Below are 13,248 nucleotides of genomic sequence, written 5' to 3'. Positions count from 1 at the left end.
GCCCCGCCCTCCCGGGGAACGGGCAGAGCCCTCTTCCCCACAGCCCTCGGGCACACCGCAACGTGACAGAGCCACGACGGGCGGCGAGTGCGGCTACAGCCCCCGTGCCCGCGGCGGAGACCGCGGCGCTCCGCCCGCCCGCCGCCATCCACCCGGCGCGCCCCGCGGTGCATTGTGGGACACGCCCCGCACTTTGGCGCCAAGCGCCCCCGCCGCCGCGCTGCATTGTGGGATACACCCCTCCCCACCACGGCCGGGCCTTCTTGGCGCGGGCGCCGCACCGGATGTGACGCCACACGGCCTGCCGCCATAAAAAAAGCGGCGGGGGATTGCGTCCTTCCCCCACCGGGAACAGCGGGAGCTTTTCCGAGGGAGAATCGGGCTCGCTGCACCCTCGCGCTCAGCGGCTGCACCGCCAGCACAGGCTCGGCTTCTGAGGCGGAGCCGCTAGGGCGCGAGAGAGGAGGAACTACTTTTCTGCGGCGCCGCGCATGCGCATGACGGAGGAGTGAGGGCGCGGCGGAAGACGCGGGCGCCGCCTGGTTGGCGGTCAGCGCGGTGGTGCTGCGTCCCGGGGTGAGATCGCTGCGCGCAGCAGCACCGCGAGGGGAGCCGCGGTCGCCATTTTGAAGCGGCCGTTGGGGGAGGCGGCGTGTGCGCTCCCGTGTGCCCGGCCCGGCCCCGCGCCCGCCCGCTCTCCGCGCCCCGGCCCTCCACCGCCGCAGCCATTGCCGACCTTGCCATGTCCGGAGGGGGCGTGATCCGCGGCCCAGCCGGCAACAACGACTGCCGCATCTACGTGGGGAACCTGCCCCCCGACATCCGCACCAAGGACATCGAGGACGTTTTCTACAAGTACGGGGCCATCCGCGACATCGACCTCAAGAACCGCCGCGGGGGCCCGCCCTTCGCCTTCGTCGAGTTTGAGGACCCCAGGTGAGCCCCCCCTCCGTCCCCGGGGCGCTCCCCCGTGTCCCGCAGCCCCGGCCTGAGGCGGGAGCGGCGCCCGGAGCCGCCTGGGCCGCGCTGACGGGCCCCGCGCGGGGGGGGCGGCGGGAGCGGGAACAAAGGCGGGGGGGCCGCGGGGGGGTGACCGCGCTCACCGCCCGGCCCGGCCCGCAGGGACGCGGAGGACGCCGTGTACGGGCGGGACGGCTACGACTACGATGGGTATCGGCTCCGCGTGGAGTTCCCCCGGAGCGGCCGGGGCACCGGCAGAGGCGGCGGCGGTGGCGGCGGGGGAGGAGCCCCCCGGGGCAGGTACGGGCCCCCGTCCCGGCGCTCGGAGTACAGAGTGATCGTCTCGGGTGAGTCATTGCTCTCTTGTCACCCAAGTGCTCCCCCGGGGTCCTCCAGGCGATCGTCCCGGCGAGGGGCCGTGCAGCTCCGAGCTGGTTCTTCAAAAGCATCGCCTGGGAGGAATCCCGGCCCCGTGGGGCCAACGGCTCTTCAGTTTCCTGCGAACTGATGCTGCAGCTACAGGAGATGAGAGCGCAACTTGGTTTTGACGTGACATCTTGCTTTTGATTTAGGGCTGCCTCCAAGTGGGAGTTGGCAGGATTTAAAGGATCACATGCGTGAAGCAGGTGATGTATGTTATGCTGATGTTTTCCGAGATGGCACTGGTGTCGTGGAGTTTGTGCGGAAGGAAGATATGACCTACGCTGTGCGAAAACTGGATAACACTAAATTTAGATCTCATGAGGTAGGTTTCATACTTACTTTCTTTGGCCAGAATTGGATACAAGGGGCTTAACAGTAGGATCTGAAGGTAAGGAACGTGTGGAATTCATTGCTTATGTACAAAGCAGCTAAATGAAATCTGTGGTCAGCATATCAGGAGATAGACTGTAAAGCTTTGATGTCTGTTTCCGTGCTGTAGTAAATAATCTCTTCGGTCTGTCAGCATGCCTAAAAAGATGGCCCTAAAGCCTCGACTTTTCAATCGAAAGTTCTGTCTATTCAATAGGGAGAAACTGCCTACATCCGTGTTAAAGTTGATGGCCCAAGAAGCCCAAGCTATGGAAGATCTCGGTCACGCAGCCGTAGTCGTAGCAGAAGCCGTAGTCGAAGCAACAGCAGAAGCCGCAGTTATTCCCCAAGAAGAAGCAGAGGATCTCCACGCTACTCTCCCCGCCACAGCAGATCCCGATCTCGTACATAAATGATAACTAGCTCTGATCTTTTTGTAGAACCCCATGTTGTACACAGTTCTCCTTTACTTAGTACAGTCTTTCTTTCTTTTTTTTTTTTAAATTCAAACTGTTTTATTCGAATTGGCTGAAGTGTTGAATTGCATTCTTGTGTAAAATCCCTAGTGAGTATTTGCTCCTTAACATCAACATTCCCCTTATGTCTCTGGTAAATTGTATTTTAATTGATGTCAGTCAGGATTGTTCCGATTTAGTTCTAGTTAAATACCAACATTCTTCACGCTGTGGTATTGCTGTGTAAATGTCTCCGTGTTCAGCTATGGTTTACACGAGCTGGGGATGTTGGGATGTTTGTGGCTAACTTGTCTCTTCTGGGGGATCTTATATTTTATCTTGCCTTTTCGTGTGTCTTTCTGTAGACATATCTGAAGAGATGGATTAAGAATGCTTTGGATTAAAGGATTGTGGAGCACATGTCAATCATTTTAGGATTGTCAAAAGGAGGATTGAGGAGGATCAGATCAATAATGGAGGCAATGGTATGACTCCAAGTGCTATTGTCACAGATGAACTTGGCAGTATTGACCTTATACTGAGAGACAGGTTAATTGAGCACGTGCACCTACGTGGCACTTCAGGCATGTTCTAGTTACCGCAGACTACAATTGCTCTTTTCTTTAAAACTTTTTTGGGGGGCAATTGTGGCTAAGTACTTGCTTTTGTAATTCTCTATTCCATTCTATTCTTTTTTTAAAGGAATAACTGGGACGGGGGTGGGATATTGGTTTATTTTGTCATGCAGCATTTGGTTACAAGTGTTAATATTCTGTAGTATTCGTACACTTGTAGTAGATCAAGGGTATCTTTAAATCAGAGTATAATATCAATACTGCTAAAATCTGCATGTCCTCTGTGTGACTGATACAGCGTTACTATTGCATTTTTTTTTAAAGTATCAGAACGAAAGCAAAAAAGAAAAATAGAAAACCTAGTGGGGAATAATTCCTTAAGTCTCAGCCCTGCCCCCTCAGACTAATTCACAATTGACGCACCGATAAGTTTGGAAACTTTGGGTAGTTAATGTGGTCCCGTCCAGCCGTGCATAGGTCGATAGCTGTACCAGTAAAGCTTTTCCAGTTTCATAAACATTTTTTGCAACCACAGAACCTGTAGCGCACCACCATACAAGCGATGACTATGTTGGCATTTTCAGTTGACGTATTGTAAATATTACAGTGTTTCCTCCAAATAGTAATTAACATTTCTAACGAAATTATCTGAGCATCACCATTCAAAAGTTTGTTTTGGGGAATTGATAGTTATTAATGTACATCTGTATTAATTGATGGCAAACATAACTGATCATTCCCCAGAATCCTATTTTTTCATTACAGTATCTAACTTTTTGCCTCCTCTTTTTTGGTTTTGCTGGTTATAAAGGTTTGGATTGGAGAGGGCTCACTGGATCCCAATCCTTGGAGCTGGATCATTGGATTCAAATCATAATGTGGATAGGATAGGGAGGCTGAATTACCAGGATTCATGGAGCGGGATCAAATTACCAGGAACATAGGAGTGGATTCCTGCCCCAACCAAACCGCATTCGTGTGGATTTTTTTATTCAACTCAATTGGCTATTCCAAAGATTTTTTTTTTTCCTATTTTTGACGATTGGAGCCCTTAAGATGCACGATGGAGTTGTTCATTTTTTTGGTAAAAGGAGCAAAGCGAGGACCTGGAGAGGTACGCTGGAGCAATCTCCTTGGAAGGATTCAGCACGAGTAGATGGTAAATGTTAAAGGGGAAAAAGGGGGGTTTGTTTAAAAAAAAAAAAAAGTAAATCAATAAGTCATTTCTCTAAATTTAAAGACAAAAATTGGAGTTAAAGATTAAGTAGGTTTTCAATTGGCTATTGCCTTTTTTCTTTGACAAATAAAATTTTTAAAAAAACACGCATGGTTGTCATCATTTGTTGCTAAGAGTCTGAGTCTCGGCTTGCTGCTGGAGCGGTGTTAAAACCGAGCTCTGAGACAAAAGGCTTTTGTGCTGAACAGAGCTGTAGTGTTCGCAGGAAGCGTTCATGTTTGAGCTGCTCCCAAATAAAGGATCAGTTCCCTGGGAAATGGGTGGAATTTATTATACGAGGAGGTGAAAAGGGGAAAAGAATTCTGACTGCTCAAAGGAGGATGCTTGAGTGTGAATGTTGTTGCTAAAGATACTCCGAGGTATCACAAAAGGCAAATGGGGAGATTAATCGGGCTCAGCGCTTCCCGGTGTCCTGGGGTAGAAATGGGACAGACCTTCCTGGTGCTGCCACCGCATCTGAAATGGCATTGCTTATGTTTGAATATCTTGAATTTACAGTGAGTTACAGAGCAGTATCAGGACGGAGCAGAGAGCGGGATTTCCTGCACATCTGCTTGTGTACAGGAGGGTCCTGGGGGTGCGGAGCAGGTGCTGACCAGGGTAATGCTGGAACAGGGGATTTGTGTCAATATGGACACTTTTTTTTGGACGTAGATGAGTGGTGGTTGCTTCTCTGCAGCAGGGAAATGTGTCCTGCCTGGGTTGGGGCAGGAGGGTCATGTGTAAATTGTGATTTGGGGCGGGATGAGCAGATGTGGGTTTTAGCCCAATGCTGCAAGGGTGCTGGGGGTGGTGACAGGCGGTTTGTTACAGAACGTCGTGGCCCTCCAGAAACACTGTGTTGCCAAAGGCGTGAACTTGAGGCTTTTCTCAAAAATGCTGAAATCCCAATAGCAAAGCCCTGTGTTTAGTGGGAGGTAAAAGGCGTGTTGTGGGCAGAGCGGACTGACCGAGGTGGCTGTGGGGTGAGTGGGGGGCTCTGGCCAGTGCAGATTTTTGGTCAGGGTGTGGGGTGTGATGGAGCGGAGCGGGTGGTGCTTGCCTGGGGGTACAAGTGGTGTGGTGGTGAAACAAGGGGAAGTTTGGCCTAGAAAACCCCAAACTCTCTTGGGCTTTGAGTGGTTCTGCCCCCTGTGAAGGTGAAATGGGAGTGGTTTTAAAGCAGCGAGTGTGCACAGGGAAACGAAACCTTTCACGAAAGGAGAGCTGGAGGGTTTGCAGAGGGTTGAGCTCTTAGGAGTTGGAGGAAGAACTTGGTGAGGGAGATTGGAACTGGGGAGAGGAGCAGTGACCAGCGTCGGTGCTTGCCCAGGGGCTCCGGCAGAGCCTGTGCTTCTAAGCAAGCTCATAAGAAACTAATTAATGTGTTGGAGCACTAATTTAACTCCTGTCGGTGCCTCGGGAGAGCTCCGTGCCCTCCTGCGCTCCCTCTGGGGAGCTGAGTTCCTGAAGACTAGGAGGGCAGCTGCTTCTCTTCATTTCACTTGAAAAATGGACAGAAACGGAGCAATGCTGGAGTCTTTCTCATTTTGGCTTTCTGTGCCGAGGCGGAGAGGTTGGGTCACCGCAGCAGGTGACCTGCTGGTCTGAGTTCCTGCTGGTCCATGTGTCTGTCCCAGCCCTGCGTGCCGTGACCAGCCTGTCCCCTTTGTCCTCTCGTGCGTACCTCACACTGTTCAGCACTGGTGTTTGTAAAGCACTTTGAGATCCTGTAATAAAACTGTTTGTGATGCCGAGCTCTGGTGTGTTTCATGCCTCTAGACACTTTTTTTTTTCCTGTAAAACGTTTTCAGTTGTAAACAGCCAGAGGTGCTGGTGATGGAGCAGGAGAGCCCCCTGCCCCAGGTCAGCCCAGGCTTCCCCACCTGCTTGGGTTTTCATTTCTGGCTCTCATCCACAGCAACTAGCACAGCTCACCATCTTCAGGGGGAGTATCGCGTTCTCTGATGTAATGGGCTTTACAAGTAGAGGAATTAAATTAAAAGCTCAGAAATGCACTGTAAACCGTTTTTGATAGCGCGAGGAAAAGTTAGCTGGAGGAGTCTGTGCCTTCTGCCATACTCAGTTTTTGATTACACCATGTCTCGTAGTTCATTAACTTAGTTACTGAGATGGTTTGGGGTGAGCTGGGTGCTGGAGCCGTCACTGCAGCCGGGGAGCCCCGGGCCACCCCCTCTTCCCCCTCTGCCTTCTCGGGCTGTGGATGAAAACGAACCCACGTCAGCGCCGGCGTCGCTGCCCTGCCAGGGAGCGCTGCCCTCGGGCACGGACCTGCCAGTCCCGCGGGGGAAACCTCCTGCCGTTTATTTTAATGTCTCACATGAATTAGTGGGAACAGGTTCTGCTGGAAGGCAGCAGTCCGATCGCGTTAGCTGTTCTGCAAGCACTTGTTCCAAGAATGTGTTCTGTAGGGTTTAAACAGATCAAGGAGCCCAGTGTCTTTATTAAACGCATTTATCCCCAAACTCAATGTTTGCAAGAGTCCGTTGGCTATGAAGAAAACCAAAAGCAGCAGCAATTGGAAGATGGAAAGGCCTGAAAACCCCTTGTTGAGGAGGGGGCACCCAGACTTCACTCCCTCCCCTGAATAAGTTTATTTTCCATGGTAAGGATGGGAGCGGGTGGGTTCCTCAGCCGGTTGCACTGGGCTGGTGTCTGCGGCTTTACCTCCCCGGTGCCATTGCGCTGTTCCCCCGGCAGCTCTGCCACCCGTGCACGGGGAAACCCGCCTTTCCAGATGGTCCTGAGCTCCCGATAGTGCCGCTTTGTTGGGAAACTGAGGGCGATTGTCCGCCCGGAGCCGCGCAGCCCCGCGGCTGGTGCAGCTGCCCAGCGCAGCCAGGACGATGCTGCTGCCTGCGCCAGCTGCGCCGGAGAGAGGAAGGGAGGGAGCCCGGCCTTAATCGCACATCGCGCTGACAGTGGAGAGCTCAATAAACCCAACATCAGCGCTGCAATAGAGAGAAAACTTGTGGTTTCTCCTAGAAACCAGTTTGGGTTTTCTTGATGGTTTGTTTTGGTTTTCTGAACAGAGACTTCTGCTTTAGAACAGCCGGCTCTTTCATTGATCTGCTCGTGTTTAGTCGTGGCTCGAGGTTTCTTACTCCTGATGACAGCGGATAGTTTTCAGCTGTACAGAAAAATTATTGTAATTGCTAGATGAGCTAAAAATAGCGACAGCTTTGGTAAAAGTCCACTATGTAAAAATCCTCACTGCACCTGCGGAGAGAAGAGCGGTTGATCTTGGATTGCTATTGAAGCTGTTGTGAATAGCTGAATTTAAAGAAAAAATATCAAGATTCCGGGAAGTTCCCTGTATAACAAATGTTCCCTAACATCCCTCTCCCACGCGGCCGGAGAAGGTGAGTGAGTCCGACCATGGAGCCTGTTGAACCCACCGCAGCGTGTGCGTCTTGCGGGGTTTGTCTCACTCTGCGGAGCCCCGGGAGAGACACGGAGCCCGATGGAGCCCGATGGAGCCCGATGGAGCCAACGGAGCCCGATGGAGCCCGACGGAGCCACCGGAGCCGCGGGACGGGCTGCAACCCAGCCTGGCCCTCGGTCCCCTGGCTCATCCCCTCACAGCCGCAGGGCTGCGTATACGCAACAGTTGTAGGGCTATTAATATAATTTTATGCACTAATTTGTGTAATCATTAAAGAGTTGAGAAGGGCATTGTTCGCATGAGTAATTACCTCTGTGTTCTAATAGCTCTAATTCATCCCTTAAGTGAGTTTCATATTTCTATGAGTCAGCTTCGGGTATAATGTTTTTCTTTAAAATACCCGTTTCTCACCTGACCGGGTTGCGTTCTGCGGAGCCGATGACGCGCCGGGTCCTGCCGAGCCCCACGAGGCGGGTTTTGTACCTGGGCAGCTCCGCCAGCGTGGCCGCGGCGCTGGGCCGGCTCCGCGCGGGCGTTCCGCTCGCTCGATGCCAAGAGGCTGCAGAAAGCAGCTGCCTCCAGCACGCCAGCGGAAACTTAAAACCGAAATACTTGGCAGTTTGCTGAACTCTGTGTATTTTCCTTCTGACAAAGGGCAGGTCTGTATTTTTCTAGTGATTTTTTTTTTTTTTTTTGTCGATACCGTTTTAAACTCGGGGGGGAAAAACTTCCTCTGCGCAGCTCTGGCTTGGATTTGACTCTGCCTCGGATTTGACTCTGCCTCCTCTGACCACGTTGCTTTTCCACCCCTGCTCGTGTGCGGACCTGTAGAGTTGGTTCCCTGGCTGTGGGAGCCTCGGGCAGAGCGTCCCCGCTCCGCAGAGGTGACAAAGAGGAGCTGGATGCTCATCCCCACTGTATCGGCTGAGCGATGCAGACAAATGCACAAACATCGATTATTTTGGAGCAATCCATAGCTGCCAAATGAGATTAAACAACAGCCAGGTCCCAGAAAAAAAAAAGAAAAAAAAGTAAATAGCAAAGAATAAAGAAAATGGGGCGCAGTGTTTGTCCCAGGGGACCACAGCCAGCTAGCTGGGTATTAATCCTCACCATTCCCTTCCCCAAAGGATTTTCGAGCTCTTCGCTGCTATTAATCGCAGCAGCCTCGCAGGGACGGTAATGCAGCTTTATCCGCGGTTCCCAGCTGTGGCGGGAGGAGGGAGCAGCCGGCCGGCCGAGCTCTGCCCGTGTGTCAGTGAAAGATCAGGGATTAGCGCGAGGATTTCCTCGCCGGCTTGGCTGCTCTAATTCAGTGCCCGTGGGGTTTTTTTCCCCAAACGCACTGACCTGCCGTGCCCGCCGCACAGCCAGGAGAGCCGGGGCAGATGGTGGCAAGGGGAGCGAGGCAGCAGTGGATGTTTCCCTGCCATCCTCGGCCCCGCAGGAATTATTACTAAAAATGGTCAGTGGTGATTAACCGGAGGAGCGGCCGCTGAGGAACCGGTGCACGCTCTGTCTGGGGAAGATTTCAAATCAAACTGGGGAGGACGTCCTGGGCGGCGCGGGGCGGACGGTGCCGCGGGCAGGGGTCGGTGAGCGCCCACCAGCCGGTCCCTGAAACATCCTGGTACAAACCAGAAAACCCTGTAGACCTGCGTGGTTTTGTGTAAATCATACACGAAGCATACATAAATCATATATAAACCATATACAAACCACATACAGGGTGTTCAAAAAGGATAGACCCACAGGCTCAACGCTGGGCAGGTTGCACGGGACCCCAAGACTTGGCACTACCCTTGGCCCCCAAGGCCCCCAGACATTACACCCTGTGGCTTTTTCTTGTGGGGACAGATCAAAGACTGTGGTTTTGTGCCACCGTTATTGACTGATCTGGATGACCTTAAAATACACCGCCTTAAAATCTGGTTTGTCTTTTGGAAATACCCTATACATGCGTAAAACTGGGTATTTGGTGTAAAGCGTGAGCAATCTGCGCTGCACGGCATCGTGGCCCCGCTCCGCACACCCTCGCAGGGCGTCCCCCGCGTGTGTCCCCGTTGAGCGGCAGCAGAGGCGGGTGGCCCCGGTTTTGGGGCACGGGCAGTCGTTTTGGCCGTGCCGGGGGACGGCGGCCGCGCCAGCAGCCTGTCCCCAGGGCCGGCGTGCTGAGCGGCGGAAAGGGCGGCTCTGTGGGAAAAAAAAGTTGTGACGGAGAGAACCAAAATAACAACAAAGGGCCGCTGGGTGCTCGTGGCGCGGGGCAGCTCAAGGTGCCGAGCGGAGATTAGCTCCAGCACAGCTGAGGACAAGGAGGTGGGAAGAGATAACGCCACTTTTCCGGCGCGCTGCAGGGCTGAAGATAGCCACGCTCCTCGCCACGCTCCTCCTCGCCGCAGCTCGCCGGCCGCACCGTCTGCACCGTCTGGCAGCACCGAGCGTCTCCTGGCGTGTGCCGGGCTGGGGGGACGCGGCGGAGCTGGCAGGAGGGGATCCGGCCCTGGCATTGCTGTGTGCGGGGCAGCAGAGCTCAGGCTGCGGGGACGTGGGAGGGGGACGGTGCTGGATTCACGGGTGGCGAAGATGGGGGAGGATGGTGGAGGGCGAGGGGCTCCCATGGCGGGGACGGTAGCGGGGAAGGGTTCCGAGCTGCACGGACCAGGGCTGAACGCCCAAAGTGGCCGTAACGCTCCCGCTTTTCCTGCTGGCGGGGACAACGGGCCCCCCGGCTCTCGGGGAGCCCTGGGGTGTGGTGGGAGCTGACGCAGCTCCACAGGGACCCGAGGTGTCCCTGTTGCCAGGACAGCGTGGGGACCTCGTGGCACCACAGCTCCAGCGCTGTGGGCATTGCGCTGGCTTTTCCAGTTTCCCTCCCTACCTCCCTGCACATGGCTGCTGCAGCGACGCACGTTTCAAATTTTGGTGCTGAAAACGTGAAACCGGGGCGTCGAGCATCATCCAGTCCCCACCGAGCCCCATTGACGAGGCTCCCGCCCTTTGAGCAGCTTCTTGCTGCTTCTCCATTGATCGGCACCGTGCTTTTCTGTGGCGATTCAGCTGAGCCGGCTGGTAATTTCCTGCATCCTATTTTCCTCTTTTGAAAAGTGGAGCGATCCTTTAGATGTGCTAATTACGAGAAGGAGACGGCGCTTTCCGCAGCGGCAGCGCTCCCGCCAAGCCCTGGGGCAGGTGCAGGCAGGGAGCAGGGTGGAGGGGTGGAGGGATGGATGGATGGATGGACGGACGGACGGACAGACAGATGGATGGCAGCAGGTTTGCGTGGCAGCAGGGACGACGACTCTGTAGCTGTGGGCAGATTTTACCCTCTCTTTTTATCTTCCCTGGTCAGTTGGGGAGGGAAGTTGGGGCTGCAAAGAGAGAAACCAGAGAAGCTGGGAAGCAGCTGAAGGGAAACTGCCCGAAGGGAGCACATTCTCGGCAGTGTCGTTGCAGCTTATTTACACACTCGAGGGCTCTTCAGCCTCATGGAGATGTGAAACTCAGAGCCCGCCGCATCACTCAGGGAGCAGAGCACAAACAGAAAGGGGCTCCTCTAAAGCTGAAATATTTGACAACATTTTCTATTCTTAGCGATGCAAGCACATGCTCGCCGGAGGAAACCGGAGCACGGCGTGTGGGCAGCAGGGCTGGGGAAGGTGCTTTGTGGGTCCCGGTGAGCAGGCTCAGGGGCGCAGCCGCTCGCCCAGCCCGACTCGTCCACTCTACAACCACGCAAGATGCGCGGACAGCAGAAAAGCAAATTATTATTTTATCACCCATGTCCCATTACGGGTCCTAACGCACAGGGGGCTTCTGCAAGGGTAATTGTGTAAAACAGGGAGAGTTCAGACGATCCTCCCGGGCTGGCGGAGGGAGCTCATCGCTCATCCCCCTGCCCGGCATCCCGAGCAGGCAGGACAGCTAATGGCGCCTGTGCTAATAGGCACTTTATTAACTGTTTCGTGGCTGAGCACGGTGGAGGCAGCGGCTCCTCTCTGTACCAGTCGTGCCGCGAATTGGTTTGATGCATTACCCGTGAGGATCGCTCCTGCGGAGGGGACGTCCCGCGCGGGGGTGGCAGGAGGCGTGGGGGGTTCGGCGGCACCGGCGTCAGGCTGTGGCACCAAGGGGCAGCCCCGGGGGGCTCCCCAAGACCAGCCTCGGCTGTGGGGGCCCTGGCAGCGTCCCTGTCCTTCCCAACAATGTGGGGAGTGCTGAGAGAGAAAAGAGGGAAGATTTGTGTTGGTAAAGGCAGGAAAGAGCAGCCTGGGGATGGTGGTAAATGGGCCACACGGTTCCCACTGCCCTAGAAATTCCCTTTGCCCGCCCGCCGCGGGGAGCCGAGCGGCAGCGGGTGGCTGCTGGTGCTGTCACTGTCCCAGCTCAGTGACTCAGGGAGCTGGAAAGTATAAATTAAATAACACAATACTTCAAGCCACCTGTTATGTGGGTTTGTCCAAAGCAGTGCTGCGTTAATTAAGATGGAGAGCTTACAAATCTAACCTTTGTTTATTCTGCTTTGGGGCATATATAATGTAAATACATGTTTTCAAACACTGTGGCTTCTTATATTTCCAATTATAATTCTGGGTAAAGGAAAGTTCGTCAGGTTTGGCATAGACTTGCCCTCGACAAACACAGCTCCTGCAGGCTCTTTTCGCCCCGGGGATTTTCTGCAGCCCTTCGCTCGCTTTGCTCCCACCGCAGCTTTTCTGTCGGCGATCGCTGCTGCGCTGCGGGATGTGTCGGGTGCGAGGGGCGCCGGACGCTGGCGAGAGGAAAGCGGCTCCAGCTCTGTTTCCCTCTCCCCCGACTTAGTAAGAAGGTTTTGAGTCTTCTAGGTTTTGTTCCCATATCCCCTCCTGGTTCTTTAGTTGTAAAAACAACAAGAACGTGGAGTTTAGCCTCCTACGTGCTCATCGGGATTTCTTCGATGACTCACCGATACGCTTGGGTAGTTTTCTTAGCCTTTAACTGACGCGAGTGTGAGCCCTTAACAAAGAGAGCTCTGCCAAGTCTCCATTAATAAGCGTTAACAAAAATAACTGATCGACCGGGAGATAAATAACCAGGAGCAGCAGCGGTATCCCCACTCCGCAGCGGGTTTCCTCTCTCTGCCGGGGACAGGATGAAGGGCAGGAGCAGGAAAGCTCCCGACGTGCGGCAGAGCATCTGCCCAGCAGAACGAGCGCTCCCTGGGCGCGTGTCGCACGTGCGCTACCAAACCCATTCCACTCCTTGTTTTTTGGTTTGTTTTCCTTAATTCAGAGCTTCTGCAGAGCAAGGGTGGGATTTTGCCCGTTTCCAGTGCTGCCTAGCGGATGCATCAGTGCAGAGGTTTAGAGCTTTACCGCGGTGCAGATGGGGCTGGTCCAAACGAAGCAGGTTCCAAATTCCCTGAGGCAGACGGACTCTCAGAGCCGCGGGTGACCCCAGGGGCTCAGGCTCCTCCAGGCAGCTAATCCCCCCTGGGCACATATCCACAAACTTTCCTCTGGGCGCACAGGGCTGAGAAACATTTTTTCTTAAAATGCAAACAGATTTTGACATAATCACTTGACTTGAGGGCTGGGTTTTCAAGGAAAAAAGCTAGCAGCTAGCCTGAGAGGCATGAAACGACTGCAAGCGTCACTCTGAACAGAACAACTACTGTTTTGCAACGCTCTTGGAAAGTGAAGAAACACTCAGGGAGGGCCAAGGACCAGCACCACACAGCCAGGTCACTCACCCAAGGTGGCACAAAGCGACACCCGAGCTGGGAGCCCTGCCGAGCCCCCTGCCGAGGGCTGCTCGGTGTCCGTCCCTGGTCCCCGCTGCAGCCCCAGCGCTACACCGAGCTGG

General features: G+C 54.3%; 1 protein-coding gene across 2 annotated transcripts; it reads left to right on the top strand.

Moving 5' to 3' along the window:
* The first annotated feature begins 345 nt into the window (after nucleotides 1-345).
* SRSF1 (serine and arginine rich splicing factor 1) lies at nucleotides 346-4,108 on the top strand. Of its 2 annotated transcripts, XR_010607175.1 has the most exons (5): nucleotides 346-936; nucleotides 1,123-1,307; nucleotides 1,533-1,705; nucleotides 1,970-2,692; nucleotides 3,594-4,104. XR_010607175.1 is itself a non-coding variant. In XM_065647360.1 (4 exons), the coding sequence occupies exons 1-4, from the start codon at nucleotides 743-745 to the stop codon at nucleotides 2,162-2,164; spliced, it is 747 nt and encodes a 248-aa protein (XP_065503432.1). In that variant the 5' UTR covers nucleotides 346-742; the 3' UTR covers nucleotides 2,165-4,108. The 2 variants fall into 2 exon arrangements, 1 of the variants encoding a protein (XP_065503432.1); XM_065647360.1 differs by having other exon boundaries at nucleotides 1,970-4,108.
* Nucleotides 4,109-13,248: the final 9,140 nt, after the last annotated feature.

The sequence above is a fragment of the Caloenas nicobarica genome, chromosome 17 (genome assembly GCF_036013445.1).
Source record: "Caloenas nicobarica isolate bCalNic1 chromosome 17, bCalNic1.hap1, whole genome shotgun sequence".
NCBI classification, from domain to species: Eukaryota; Metazoa; Chordata; class Aves; order Columbiformes; family Columbidae; genus Caloenas; species Caloenas nicobarica.
Note: the sequence above shows the minus strand (reverse complement) of the source record. Positions and strands in the feature narration are given on the sequence as shown.